Genomic DNA, 13,332 nt, shown 5'->3' on the forward strand with positions numbered 1-13,332 from the left:
TTCGTAGCTTGCATGGTTTCACCTTCCTCGCTTAGCGTAGATTTATTTCAAGTATTCTGATGAATGAGGTTGATTGTAGTGTGTTAAGGAGAAGATCGCTTGCTCATACCTTTTGTTGATAGCTGATTGTTACCAACTGTGCAAGGTTGGACTGAGCCATTTTATGTGTGCACAATCTGAATTATTGAATGAGTATTGTTCTCTGATGGTACTCATTAATGATTTAAAATCTTTTGACACAACCCTTGAAGATTGCACCTACTTCATGTAGTTGTCTCCTAATGGCGAAGTGAAGTGGGTTGATCTTATCCTAAACATTGCTATCTACCGAGTTCCTAGATTTAGCTTAGTCTTCCTAAACCCTTTTCCCTTTAATTTCAGTTCATTCCAGTTTAGTTCATTCCAAGAAGAAGCATCACAGAATTGCTATATCTGATGATGAAGCTCTAGCCACAACAAAGAAGTGAAAGAACGATCCAAACGTAAGTCCCCTTGGATTACCAACAAACATCAAGCCAAACGAGCCTATATCCATCAGAAAGTCACTAGTACGTAGTTGGAAATTTGGAGTCATTGTATGATCTTCCTGCAATCTTAGCATACACATGATTTTTATCAAGAGAGGATAAGGTAGCCATTGGGAAACTTTATTCTGTGTTGGTGTGGTCACAAAATGCACGTCAACAAGTCTGATCATGAAGTTGATGCTAATATAATCTCGATCTCATTATGATGTTGGTTTCATGAATAACTTATTATCAATGTTGAACAATGCTTTGTCTTTCTTCAAGTTGTTGACCATAATATGCGTATGGGACTGTATGTACATTCACCGATCATACTCATACAGTCGCCTAACTTGCCCATCATTAGATGATGTTGACACTATACTCGACCTTAAGCATTTGTCCTTCGTTATATTAGCTTTGAAGCCTATTATCATTTATAAAGATAATACAAGGAGCTTTCTCAATATTAACAATACTTGATGGAGTCTTGTTTGGGGACATCACATGGTTGAGGGTTGTGTTCCTCTAGGCAACCGTCGGGTCTTTTAAATATATTGTGTATCGTTAAGGAAAGTAACATGATTTAGTTGGATCAACTCCGATCTTTGGTTGATCATCTCTGGGCTTCTTTTGTAATAATTTCATGTGCAAATAAAGACACATTTTACTCCTGTATCTGGTATGCATTATCATATTTATTACTAATTCATGTATTTAACTTTTAATTTATCAGATATAGTAGAAAACACTGCTCAACAATTTTCAGTTTTCAGCTTCTCTATGTTTTCCTTAATAGAGAAGGTTCTTGGAACTCTGTAGCACGTGGCAATTAGCTATCCACTTCAGAATATGATAACTTTCATTTTAGGAACAACAATCACATTGAACCTCATCAGCTCTCTACTTCCCAAAATTCCATAGACTCTAGGCTGGTTTAAACACCTGCATGATGAAATACTGGTAGTTGTGGAACACTCTGATTCAATAGACTGTTGAGTAGTAAGTTGGATCTCCTCTCGAAAGATAAATAAATCATCAATTGTTCTTGAACTATCTTCACGAATATTCTTAATCCACTATTGAACTATTCTTCCATGTGACACTAACTCATCAAGATGTTGTGTTTGGGGCCCCTCATCCAATCTTGGTGGTGAACTTGTTCTTGGCTTTGACATTGGATTCACAAGATGAGTAATGTATGCTCTCAATTCCTTGTTTTCTGCCTACAAATTTGCCTTATCTTTGCCATCCTTTTCTAACATTTCTTTTGCATTTTTTGAAGCAAAGTATAAGAAGTCAATGTCACCATGCTAGCTTATTGGTCCTAGGTTGGCCTTAAGAAATTGGAAATCAGTAACCAATACATCTTGAACATTTTTATCCATGGTGACAGGAGGAATAGCAGTTTTAGCCATACTGCACCTTTCTCATTTTTTTTTGTTTTGTTTGTCTTTTGTCTGTTTATGTCTTTTCCCTTATGATTAGCTTGGAAATTGCCTTCAGGTTAAGTGACTGTGCAACTACAATTCTTCTTTTCCTGATTAGAGTTTCTTGGATCCATACTTCATTACTTATACTTGGCCTCAAAACTTCTATCTCCATATCTGTAATTTCCTCACTTGGCTGAACCATTGGATCAGGAGATTAAAAAATGGGATAATTGGGAACTTAAGGAACTATCTATAGTTGAGTGACTACCATTGGTCCAAGCACCAGAGAGTTTCACTTCCAAGCATTGGAGAGTTTCATATGTGAATCAAGTAAAGAAGAATTCACCTTCTTTTTGGTCACTCGTTTCAATTTCTTAGGCTTTGAACTTCGCTTAGCCTCACTTGAAAGTTTCATCTTACTTTTTTGATCTTCAATACTAACAGCTGAATCTCTAAGAGCCACCTCTTTAGTTCTTTCTAACAGTCTTAATTTTTTACTTTGTGGTACTATCCCCACTTGTTTTTCTTATTTTCTTTCCAAATATCCTCTAGACTTGTCCAACATTGTCTTGTTCTTCCAATCTTCAGCAATGCCATCCTTGATCGATTGATCAATTGGAGATAATGTTTGGACAGATTCCTTTGATTGAACAAATTGTGGAGACAAAATATTCACCTGAATCAACTAACTTGTTTGACACTTCATTGGATATGATTTCCCTTTATTTAGTATTCCAAGATCATTCGTTTATGTCTTCTATAAATATTATATTCATCAAGGTAGTTCACCCAAAATTCCTCAATATTAGGTTATGTGCAAATTTGGTCCCAACTCTCTTGATCATTTTGTATTGGAGTCAAAGCACCTACCCTTGTAATAAAATTTAAGGTTGAAACCAGACAATTTAGCACCCTTGTTCTTGACAACTATATCATTTGCACATTTGTATAGCCCAATAGATTGAAGAATTAGCCTCCAACTTGTGTTTCTTCCTTGAAATGTTTTCATAAAATGTAAATTCTAGAGGTCCCCTCATATAAGGTCCTTTCTATAGCGGTATCCAATCAAGACTCCTGTTGGGAACTAGAGACTATTTTGATCCCCATTCTATAATTCACTTGGTCATTTTCTTGAAACGTGCTAGATTAGCAATCATTTTTCTCTAGGAAAAATTAGTTTCAGATCAAGTGAATTGAGCCACGTTCATCTGCATGTGACATTTGCCTACAATTTCCATCAAAAGAATCTGTTTACTTTGATATTGTGGAAGCCTGTAAGGATATGACTCAAATTTGCATAATTTGATGCAGGCAAAGGTAGGGAATTGGATGAACCAATTTGTGTACTCTATAATAAACATCCTTGCTTGATATGAATCTGGACATAGTTTACATTTTCTGAATCCCTAACCATCAACGTTTGTACATCGGTTGTGGATATCTCAAGAAAGTGCATCTTCTTGTTTGGATCTTTTCCGACCCTATAAAGGCATTTGAGATATGAAACCATATGGAAAGCCGTGGTGTCAGAGAACATCGTCAACTAAGAATGAATGGAGTTGTTGATTAAATGACCCCAGCCAATGCATCTTCTTCCATCACAAATAAAGCCAATATTGGAAAACATCCAATTCTCATAAATCCTCGCTTCCACATGGCCTGCCACTTTGTTGAGCATGGTAATCTTTATACCGAGTTTTTCTTTGGAATCACTTTAGTATAATGTCGGCAAGTGGGTAGGCCTCCTAGTCTCGTTGAGCCACTACCATGCACTTGTTTTTTGGCAACCTTGTACTTTGTTGTCTCACTGAAGTCAACAATTCGTCTAAATCAACTAATCATGTCTCTTCAGAGAGCTGTAATCCAAAGGTGGATTTGAGGGCCTTAGCATCCAATTTGCAAGTCACTCAGTTGTTGGAAGATACGATCCTTTTGGTGCTAGGCTTATAGAGATGAGCACATGCTGTCATCAATTCAATGGATTAAATTGAGACAAGAAATGAGACAGCTTAGAGGAGTCCACTTTCTACTAATTTGACAGCCAAATTGCTCTGTTCTAACTCTTTCATCCATCTTCAAGTCTAGGATATTCATATGACTCAGCATCATATCCCATACATGATATGAGCCATTTGATATGAATGTTTTAGGCTCCATGATATCTTCATGCAATTCAATCTTCAAAAAGGTCTTCGTCACTTGAAATAGTAAACTGTGCAACTGAAAGAACAGCAATTTTGAAATGAGATATTCAGTATCACAGCAGCAAAGAATTTATGAATTTTGAAAGGTAAGCTAGTAAGTATGTTGAATTCTTCTACACACTGCTGCAACTTCACAAGCAAGCTCACATGGTGGTAAAATTCAGACTTTTAGCCACAAATTGAAGGTGAAGTAGAAGCTTTCTGCTATACACAGCAGACTTAAGGATTGTTTTTTGTTTTGGAATGAAGGAAAAAATGTTTAATAGACCATTAACCTCTGCTTTATTTCTAAAGTATGCTTACTGGATAGAATGATGCCGTCCTATTTTAGTGGTTTTTACTTCAAAACTTAAAACTAGGTGTTTGACTGTAACCTGGCTTACTCTCCTTAGTTGTGTTTTTAGGTGGTGATGCCATGTGAAAAGATAGACATTTAAAATAAAAATTCTTTGATTGGGTGCAGTTCCATAATGTGTTTTTCATTTTGACTCATGGCTTTGCTATGGATATGCCAGGTAAAATGTATGACTTACTTTTGTTTCCTTTCACTTGCTGGTCATCTTTTCTTTACTGAATAGCCAATTATCTGCTGCATTTTCTCATGGTGAAGCCACTTCAAATTTGTGAGTTTCACTTGTCAATATTCACTTGAAACTTGGCATTTTGCCACTTAAAAATGGGATTTCTTGTTCTTGTTTTTTCATCTTTGAATTTGGCACTATTTCATTAGAATTTAGCCACTTTGGGTGAAGTTTTATATTGGCCTTGCAACCAATAAAGTGTGTGACATTCACTTCATGTTTTTGAAACACCTAACATCTTTAGCACAAATTACTTAGGGGTCTGTCTTCCTAGGTGTGATTTTGTGCTGGCATTGCAACAATAAAATGGAGATGAACCTTGACAATTTTAGACATTTCATAGTTGGCATGCATTGTCCCAATCTTTCCCACTTCTTACTAATTCTGTTTGAATGAAGTGGTAGAGGATTTATTAGTTATTTTCTAACCTTGTTCTTAGCTTCTAGTCTTTGCCACTGTATCATCTTCATTTTTTCTCTAGACCTATCAACCTTCAAAAACTTGACTCATCTTTGTTTGCCATTCCTTCTCCATTATCAATCTACAGACTCTGTTAGTAAACAAACTGGGCAAACTCTTTACTACTTGGCAAATTGAGTAGGGCTAAAACTTGGCTGACATGACAGAAACGAGTCAAACGACATGGTTTACTGACTACAATTTTTGATTTACAGAAAATTATCATAGGGTTACCAACAAGTTTCCACCTCCAAATGCTCATATGACCTTGGATTGAATTGCTCTGAAAATCTGAAACATTAATCCTGCTGCCTATGAGCCAGATTGACAAGAATATCTGTTGCTTTAGTAACATATGGGTTGCTTTCTCTCAAAGACCAGCCACTTGTTTGAAAGAGGGCCCAGCCATGGCCAGGACTGGTAGGCCATGTGACCCAGAAGAGGTGACAGACAGAAGGGGACAAGGTTTAAACCCTAGAAGTAGAAATCACTGCGATTGCAATGAAATCAAGCCACTGGCTTCATTCATGTTATTAACAGGGTGCTCTTTACTTTTAACTGCTTTTTAAATATCCAACACAATAGAATTGGGTTTAATTTTTAATTTTTATGCTCTCTGTGGGGCTCACACAAAGGGAGTCAAGCTTTTAATACTAGCTTCATATGAATTCATATATTTTTATGCCTGTTTTGTTTATAAAATGTAGTGGTTATCCTTGTTTTTAGGTTAAAATATTAATATATTTATATGTTTTTTTGTAAGGACGAACCCAAAACAATCCCAACCCCAAATATTTTTTTGCGAAAACCATGTACCAAACCTGAAGTGGCCACTTAGTTTAAATTGTATGTGACTCAGTTCTACTTCCATGTGCTGTTGTTAACAAGAACAATGCTTGCAATCAACTAAACAAATAATTTGTAATTGTTTGCTTAAGGGCTCAAATTTGTGAAGCAGCTGAATATAATGAAATTAAGTGAAAATATTGAAACAAGAATGGAAATGTGAATCAACACAAAGACTGACTTGGTGAAATCCAAAGTAGGAGAATTCCAGACGAGTGGGATTGTGCCTCATCTAAACCATCATCACGAAGAATTTATAATCAGTAGCTCATATTGATCCTTCAAGAACACTGTGAGCCTTCTCTAGTGCTAAAACAATGCTCCACAAGCTTGCCACCGGCAAAAGATAAGAAAAGTTCTTGATGTGAGTCAGCATGTTTATTTATTATGTGCATTTGATTTGTGAATCCTTTCTTGTTTGAGGTTCAGGCAGTTGTTTATAACTTAAACATATAAGATGTTGACTATTGTTTAGCATGGCTCTATTTTGTGGTAATGAAATGGTTGGGATCAAATGGGAACCTGAAGATCAATGGAACTTATACATTGGTGGTCAAGCCAGGGCTTGGCTAGGGTGAGGTTGGCAGGTTGAAATTCATTTGCAACCTACCAACAATCAAACCTGTTCAAACTGGCACAGCTTTAACTGTTCAAGCCTGTTTCTTTTTTTGAAAAAAATGCAGATTATTGAATAACCCGTGTTTTTCTGAAAAAGCTGCTATTTTTAGTGTTTTGGGTAAATTTGCTGCTTTATTCTTGTTTTAAAATTGTATAATTGAATTCCATTCACACTTTCAGTTTGCCATGCCTATACAGTGCAAATGTAATGCTACTATAAGTCTATAACCTTAGTTAAAGCCGATTGGGTTCTTGCTTTTCACCATATTAACTGTGTCTACCAGGTTTGCAATGTTTCTGTCTAGTGTCTACCAGGTTTGCAATGTTTCTGTCTATCTATGCTTGGTTTGCTTTCTATGTAAGGTCCATGTAATCTGCTCCTAATGACTTAGCTCTATACGTTTCTGTACCTTCATACATCTCTTTATAAAATATAAACTTCTCTTTTTATTAAAAAAATAGAAATGGTTGGGCACAAATGTGAAAGGACCCTACATTCACATATACTGATATACCCTTCAAAATAGGTGAAATTAAAGTATATTGTGATGAAGCTTCTTCTAGGGAAATTCATCCACTCCAGTTAAACATACTAATACAGCCTGGTGGCAATATTTAATTTTTAGTTCTTGTAATGTAAATTTACCATCTGTAATATGACTTCAAGATTGCTATTAGTACATGCTGGATTGTTTCTATGTTATTGTGATTATGTTTTACTTTTTTGCTCTCCTTTATTGTTTTGTTTACATACTCATGTTTTGCTGCCCAAGATTGCACTCTGAAATCAAGGCTTATGAGATGTAAGGTGCTATATTTTATATTTTAGGTAAGACATTCCATTTGTTGATATTGACTTCTTTTGTGTCATAAAACAGTGTATGGCAATGGGCTCGGCACAGGAAATTTTGGAAGAACAACTATCACGGCTTTCAACTTTGGTAATCTATTAATCTTAAATTTTAAATCTACTTTGTTTTCTGACTTCGCAAATATTTCTTAGTAAGCAGTATTTATTATTCTTTTCTTTGATTTCCATTGTGCAGATGGAAGATTATTCCATTGTGGAAAATGGGCCTAAGGTAGATAAAAAAGGTGCATGGTTAATAGTGAAGCATATCAAGTTTGGACGTGCAAAGAAAAATGAAGCACAAGAAACTACCAAGCTGGTTGAAACAAGTACGAGTGAAATGGAAAGGGGTAATTCTAATGAAACAAGTGAGAGTGAAAACAAGAAGCTTGATAGAGTTGTGTTCCCTGAGGGTGTATTTAAAAGAGAATGCAGCCAATTTGAAGAGTATGCTCCTCTTGAGAAGTTCAAAGAGTTTGCTTCTGAAGAAGTTTCTAGTGTAGATAGAATAGAAGAAATCCCTAATGCTGATGCCCTATTAACCATAGATACAGTAGAAGGAATACCTAGCGCTGATGCTCTTTTAATCAGTGAGAGAAATAACAAAATTTCATCACTTAATGAAGAATTCAAGGAAGAATGTGTATCAATTGAAGAGAAAGATACTACTGAGTATCGCAAAGATTTTGCAGCTGAAGAAGTTCCATGCATAGATAGAGTCCAAGAAGTCCCTGCCAATTTCCTTTTATCTAGTGAAAGAGAAATGCATACTAATAATGCTCTCAAAGAAGAGCCAGTGGTTGTTGACAGCATCAATTATACTGAAACAAAAGCCAAGCTTGGAAATTTAAATGCTAGTAAACATGATGATTTTGATCAACCAATGGAAACTCTTTCTAACACCCATTCTGTATTGCATCATCATAATGCTTCAAATACTGGAAAACAGTTTCCTTTAGATCGTCCTTTTAAGCAATCTCTTGGTTCTACCAAAGCTAAAGACATTGAAATTCTGAAGCAGGTATGAAATACCATGTCAGTGCTGGTCTCTGTTGTTTGTAATGTTCCTTTATTCTATTCTTTCATTTTGACTTGGTACATTGATGAAGGTGTGTGATTCCCATTGACATGTAACTAGTATTTCAATAATTTCTATCATCAAACTTGCTTTTGAATTGATTAAGCATGAGTAATGATTTGTGATTTCAGGAGCACTCTGCCTTGCACATGTCTGCTAATTTGAGCAATGGACCAGCAGAACAAGACCAGCTTGAGAATTATAAACATAAGCAGTCTGTACCAGTTAATGCTTCAAGGCAAGTTATATTTGGCAAAATTCACAGTGACCAAGGGCGTGATGTTTCAAATGTTGAGAAGCCACAAACTGTAGATTCAGTTTCTGAGTCTGCCAGTGGTTCCATCATGGCTAATGCAAAAGATGCAACCGATGACCATAAGATTCATGGTTCCACAGTGAGTGTATTAACAAGCACTATTTTTGAAGACATTCAAACCTCACCTATCAAGTTGAACCATGCCACTCCATCAAAAGATCAACAGAAAATGACAAATAGCACTCCAAAAATTTCTGCTGCTAGTTTAAGGCAAGCCCTTGTCAACCGCAGTTCTGGTAACCAAGAAAAAACAGGAAAGCGACCTTTGGCAGATATTCTTCCCAAGAAGGCCAATGAATCCCGGTGGGCTATTTTGAAACAGGTAAAGCCAGCACATTTTGATGGCAATAAAAATAGCTCCCAAATTAGTGAAGTAACAAGTAATATTGTTGAAGAGCTGCAGATCTCACCTGCCACTTTGAATAATGTTACTGCAGCACAAGATTCACACAGTATCTCAGTTGGCAGTGCACAAATTTCTGTTGGTGGATTGAGGCAAGTTCTTGCCAACAGCAATTCTGATGACAAAGAAGGTGCATCAGAAACAGGAAAGTGGCCTTTGGAAAATTTGCTTTCAAAGAAAGTATGTGAATCTAGGGGGGATATTTTAGGGCATCATAAGCCATCATGTTTTGATGGCAATAATAATACCACCACAAGTGAAATAAAAAGCAATATTTTTGAAAAGGTGCAAACCTCAGCCCTTGATTTGAATAATTATGCTGCAACACAAGATCAACAGAATGTAGCAATTAGCAGTCATCAAATTGCTTCCGAATCTCTAGGGCAAGTTCTTGGTAACTGCAGTTCTAATAACCAGGAAATAAGTGTATCAGAAAGAGGAAAGGAACCTTTGATTGATACGATTCTCAGAAAGCACAGTGAACCTCAGCAGGCAACATTTAAACAGATAAAGCCATCAAATTCTGAAGATAAAAATATTGTAGCAAACGTTCAACTTGAATTTTCAAATGTTGAGTGTCATGCTGTCAGGGATGACACAAGGCAAGATCCTCCTTACGCCAGTCCTAGTAACAAAGGGCATGACATTTCAAATATAGGAAAGCAAATACCTTTAGCATCTGAATCTGTCCCAGCTAAAGTTTTATTTGAAACTAATGAAATTTTTCCACAGGGTCAATTCTTGGCTATTAATGCAAATGAAGATGCTACCACACAAAGTGAAATCGGAGTAAAAGTTTTGAAACAAGCTATTTCCAGTGAGCACAAAAATCTGCCACTGTCAGGCGTTCAAGTGATTAGTAATCCCTTGCCAAGAGATCCATTGGAAATTCCAAGTACTAAAAGCATCCCTTGGGACGATGGAAGGAAAGTTCCGACTGGTGAAAATCCTATTGGTCGAGGGAAGCACTCTTCAGTCACAGGAAAGCAGCCTCCTTCAAATTCATTGTCCGAGCAAGCTTCTGTTTCAGGAGGATCTTGCTGGGGTGTTTTCAGCCAGCCAAAAAGCTGTGTTGTTGAAACTCAAAGACATCCGGCAAAGTCAACAGAGAATCAGTCTAATCCATCAAGTTTTGACAATTATAAGGATGCCACCACAACTATTGCAGCAACAAGCAATGGTAACCTCAAAAAGTGTGTTCCAGAAAAAGAAAAGCAGCCTTTGGCAAATTTGCATCCCGAGAAGGCCAGCGAATCTCAGTCAACCACTTTTACATGGATAAAGCCGTCACATTTTGAGGGTGATGATAATACTACAACACAGGATCAACCTAGAGTTTCAAATTCTAATTATCACTCTAACAGTGATAACACAAAGCAAAATCATTATAGTTCTAACAGCCAAGGGGATAATATTTCAAATGTAGAAAAGCAAATACCTGTAGCATCAGATTCAACTCCTGTCAAAGTATTGGAAGAAACTTACAGTATATTATCATATGGACAATCATCTGCCGTTGATGTAAATGGTGCTTCTCCAATGCAAACAGAAAATAGAATTCAAAATACCAAACTAACTATTCCCAGTGAACATAAGAAACAAGATCTTTCTGGTATCAAATCTATTCTGGGAGGGCATTCTGCTAAAAAGGAAGTCACACAGAAATCTGTTGATTTGAGTCCTAAGCCAGTCAGTAAGACAGGAGTGTCTACTTATGGTATTTCCAAGCAGCTGCCACTGTCATCTGTTCGAGTGAATAATACTGCCATGCCAAGAGATTCATTGGAGATTCCAAACTATGACACTATCCAATGGGATGATGCAAGGAAAGCTCCCGCTGTTGACAGTCCAAGAGACCAAGGGAACCATGCTTCATTCACAGGAAAACAGTCTCCTAATGTTTCATATCCTAGGCAAGCTTCTGTTACAGGAGGTTCTCGCTGGGGTATTTTCAGTCAGCAAAAAGGTTCTGTTCTTCAAAATCAAAGAGATCCTGTAAAGATGTCACAGTATCAATCTAAAGAACCTAATATCATTCGGGAAACCAATATTGGTGCATCTATTGAAACTCAAAGTGATGCAGAACCGAGACATCTTCACATTCAAACCCAAATGAAGGTTCCCATCAGTGGTACTGGTACCCCAAAGCTGGATTTACTGCAGACTGAAAATAAGATTGTTACTGAGCCAAAACAAAAAGGTTGGGGTATATTCAGCAAGAAGGTTCCTACCAAGCATTTGGATACTAAGGAGAAATCAGAATTGTGATAATGGAGATTCCAGAGTGTGTATGCAAGGCATTGAAAAGATGCATAAGGTGGGCACTGCATGTCATTGTACATTAATTTTGTTCAGCTACGAAGGTTGCTTCCCTCTTGCATACAAATAATCCTATTAGTTTGGTGGATTTTGAAATCCAGCAGTACATTGCATGGAATTACAGTTGTGCGTTTTGCCAAAAATCTTTACGAGTGAAATTGGAGAAATAATTGCTCCAATAGCTACTACATAAAGTGTATAGGCTGTACGAAGTAGTTTTATTGTCCAAAATCAACGAGACAGTTTCTAGATTCTAGGTACCATCTGAGTTTCATGAGAAGCCTCCACAATTTTCCATGCATTTTCTTCAAAAAATTTCTCGTATGATTTCCTTTCTTTTTAGCTTAGTTTTTAAATAAACTTATTTTTTATTTCTTCCATCCAGAAAGCAGATTGGATAGTCGCTTTATGATCATGATTGGGGCCCAATGCTGGTTCCTTCCATTGCTTCATTCAATATACGTTTATCCTTTTTAGCGTATTTGTGTAATAGAATATGAATGCAATGGTTATTTTTTTTACAGAAGCAGGGCACTATCTAAATTAAAAGTAACAATGTCTCTCAACAAAATAACATTGCAAGTAAATGTAACTGAACAGAAAAGCGGGACTCTTTTCAAAAGAAGATGAAGTATTATCTGCTACTGGATGCAATTATCATTTCACCTTTAAAGATGCATCCAGCTTATTTTTATTTATCTTTTTAAAAGGTTACAAAAAAACTGTTGTTCTGAGGAAATGAAGTATCAGGGTATTAGTTTTTCCATGTTCAATTATTAATAAAAGTGTTTTCAGACTTATACTGTAGCTTTTTGTTCATCCATCTTTGGGAAGATCTGTAATTCTTCTATTTTATCAGCTATACTTATCTCTACAGGCAAATTTGAGATTGGTCCCTCTTGATGGTTACTTTGTCATTATAAATTTACTCAAATGCCTAATTCCTCTATAACTCAATTTTATTTTTTGTGTGCTAATATACTAGAGAGTATAAGGTGTTCGTTGACTAGAGTGGTTCATGTAATAGTCTTAAAGTACTCCAGACTTGGGTCTAGCAATAACCAGCAGGAAGTTTTCAACTTATATATGAAGATTCTGTTTTTAGGTTGTAATAGTTTCTGCTATATATTTACCCACTGGTAGTTTTAGGCTTCAATAAATCACATAAATCTCACAAGATTTAGTTCTAGGCTTTAGCAGTCTACTGTTAACAAAGATTCGTCATCTCAATGTGTAGTCTCTGTTCTTGCACAGAATTACTTATAAAAGGTAGAGTCATTTTAAATTCATGACAATGTCAGACATCAAAATTGTGTATGATACCCCTTACGGAAAACCACAAGAGTAAATTGTTTCATTTATCTCAGAGGGTTTTAGTTTTCTCCAAAGTTTTATACCATTGGGTTTCAATCTCATGATGAGGCTTCAGAATAAACTAAACCTTTTCAAACCACCTACACCCAGAGTGTTTCAAACATAACTAGTTCATGATTTTCAATTATTTGGAATAAAGAATTCAAAGTCATACCTTAGGATGAGTTGTGGCAGGTTGCCATGACATACCTTGATTTAATGGTAGTTCCGAGGCAGCCATAGCCCATTTCGATGTAAGACTTTCTTTGCCCATCAGCATCATAATAGAAATGTCGAAGAGTTTCTATTGCTGGAAGAGATTTATTGTAGATATTAATATTTAGTCATATGGAACGAAAACTTTTG

The 13,332-nt window shown here is 36.3% G+C and overlaps 1 protein-coding gene across 3 annotated transcripts in view; it reads left to right on the forward strand.

Annotated features, from left to right (window-relative positions):
* The window catches only part of LOC131031262 (uncharacterized), a 157,736-nt gene extending 145,429 nt beyond the window's left edge, over positions 1 to 12,307 (forward strand). For all 3 annotated transcript variants that reach the window (XM_057962323.2, XM_059209570.1, XM_057962324.2), the window contains 3 exons: positions 7,526 to 7,588; positions 7,694 to 8,518; positions 8,707 to 12,307. In XM_057962323.2, the coding sequence (XP_057818306.2) occupies positions 7,526 to 7,588; positions 7,694 to 8,518; positions 8,707 to 11,562 (3,744 nt within the window). In that variant the 3' untranslated portion in view covers positions 11,563 to 12,307. The remainder of the gene's footprint in view (positions 1 to 7,525; positions 7,589 to 7,693; positions 8,519 to 8,706) is intronic.
* Positions 12,308 to 13,332: the final 1,025 nt, after the last annotated feature.

This window comes from Cryptomeria japonica, chromosome 8 (genome assembly GCF_030272615.1).
Source record: "Cryptomeria japonica chromosome 8, Sugi_1.0, whole genome shotgun sequence".
NCBI lineage: Eukaryota > Viridiplantae > Streptophyta > Pinopsida > Cupressales > Cupressaceae > Cryptomeria > Cryptomeria japonica.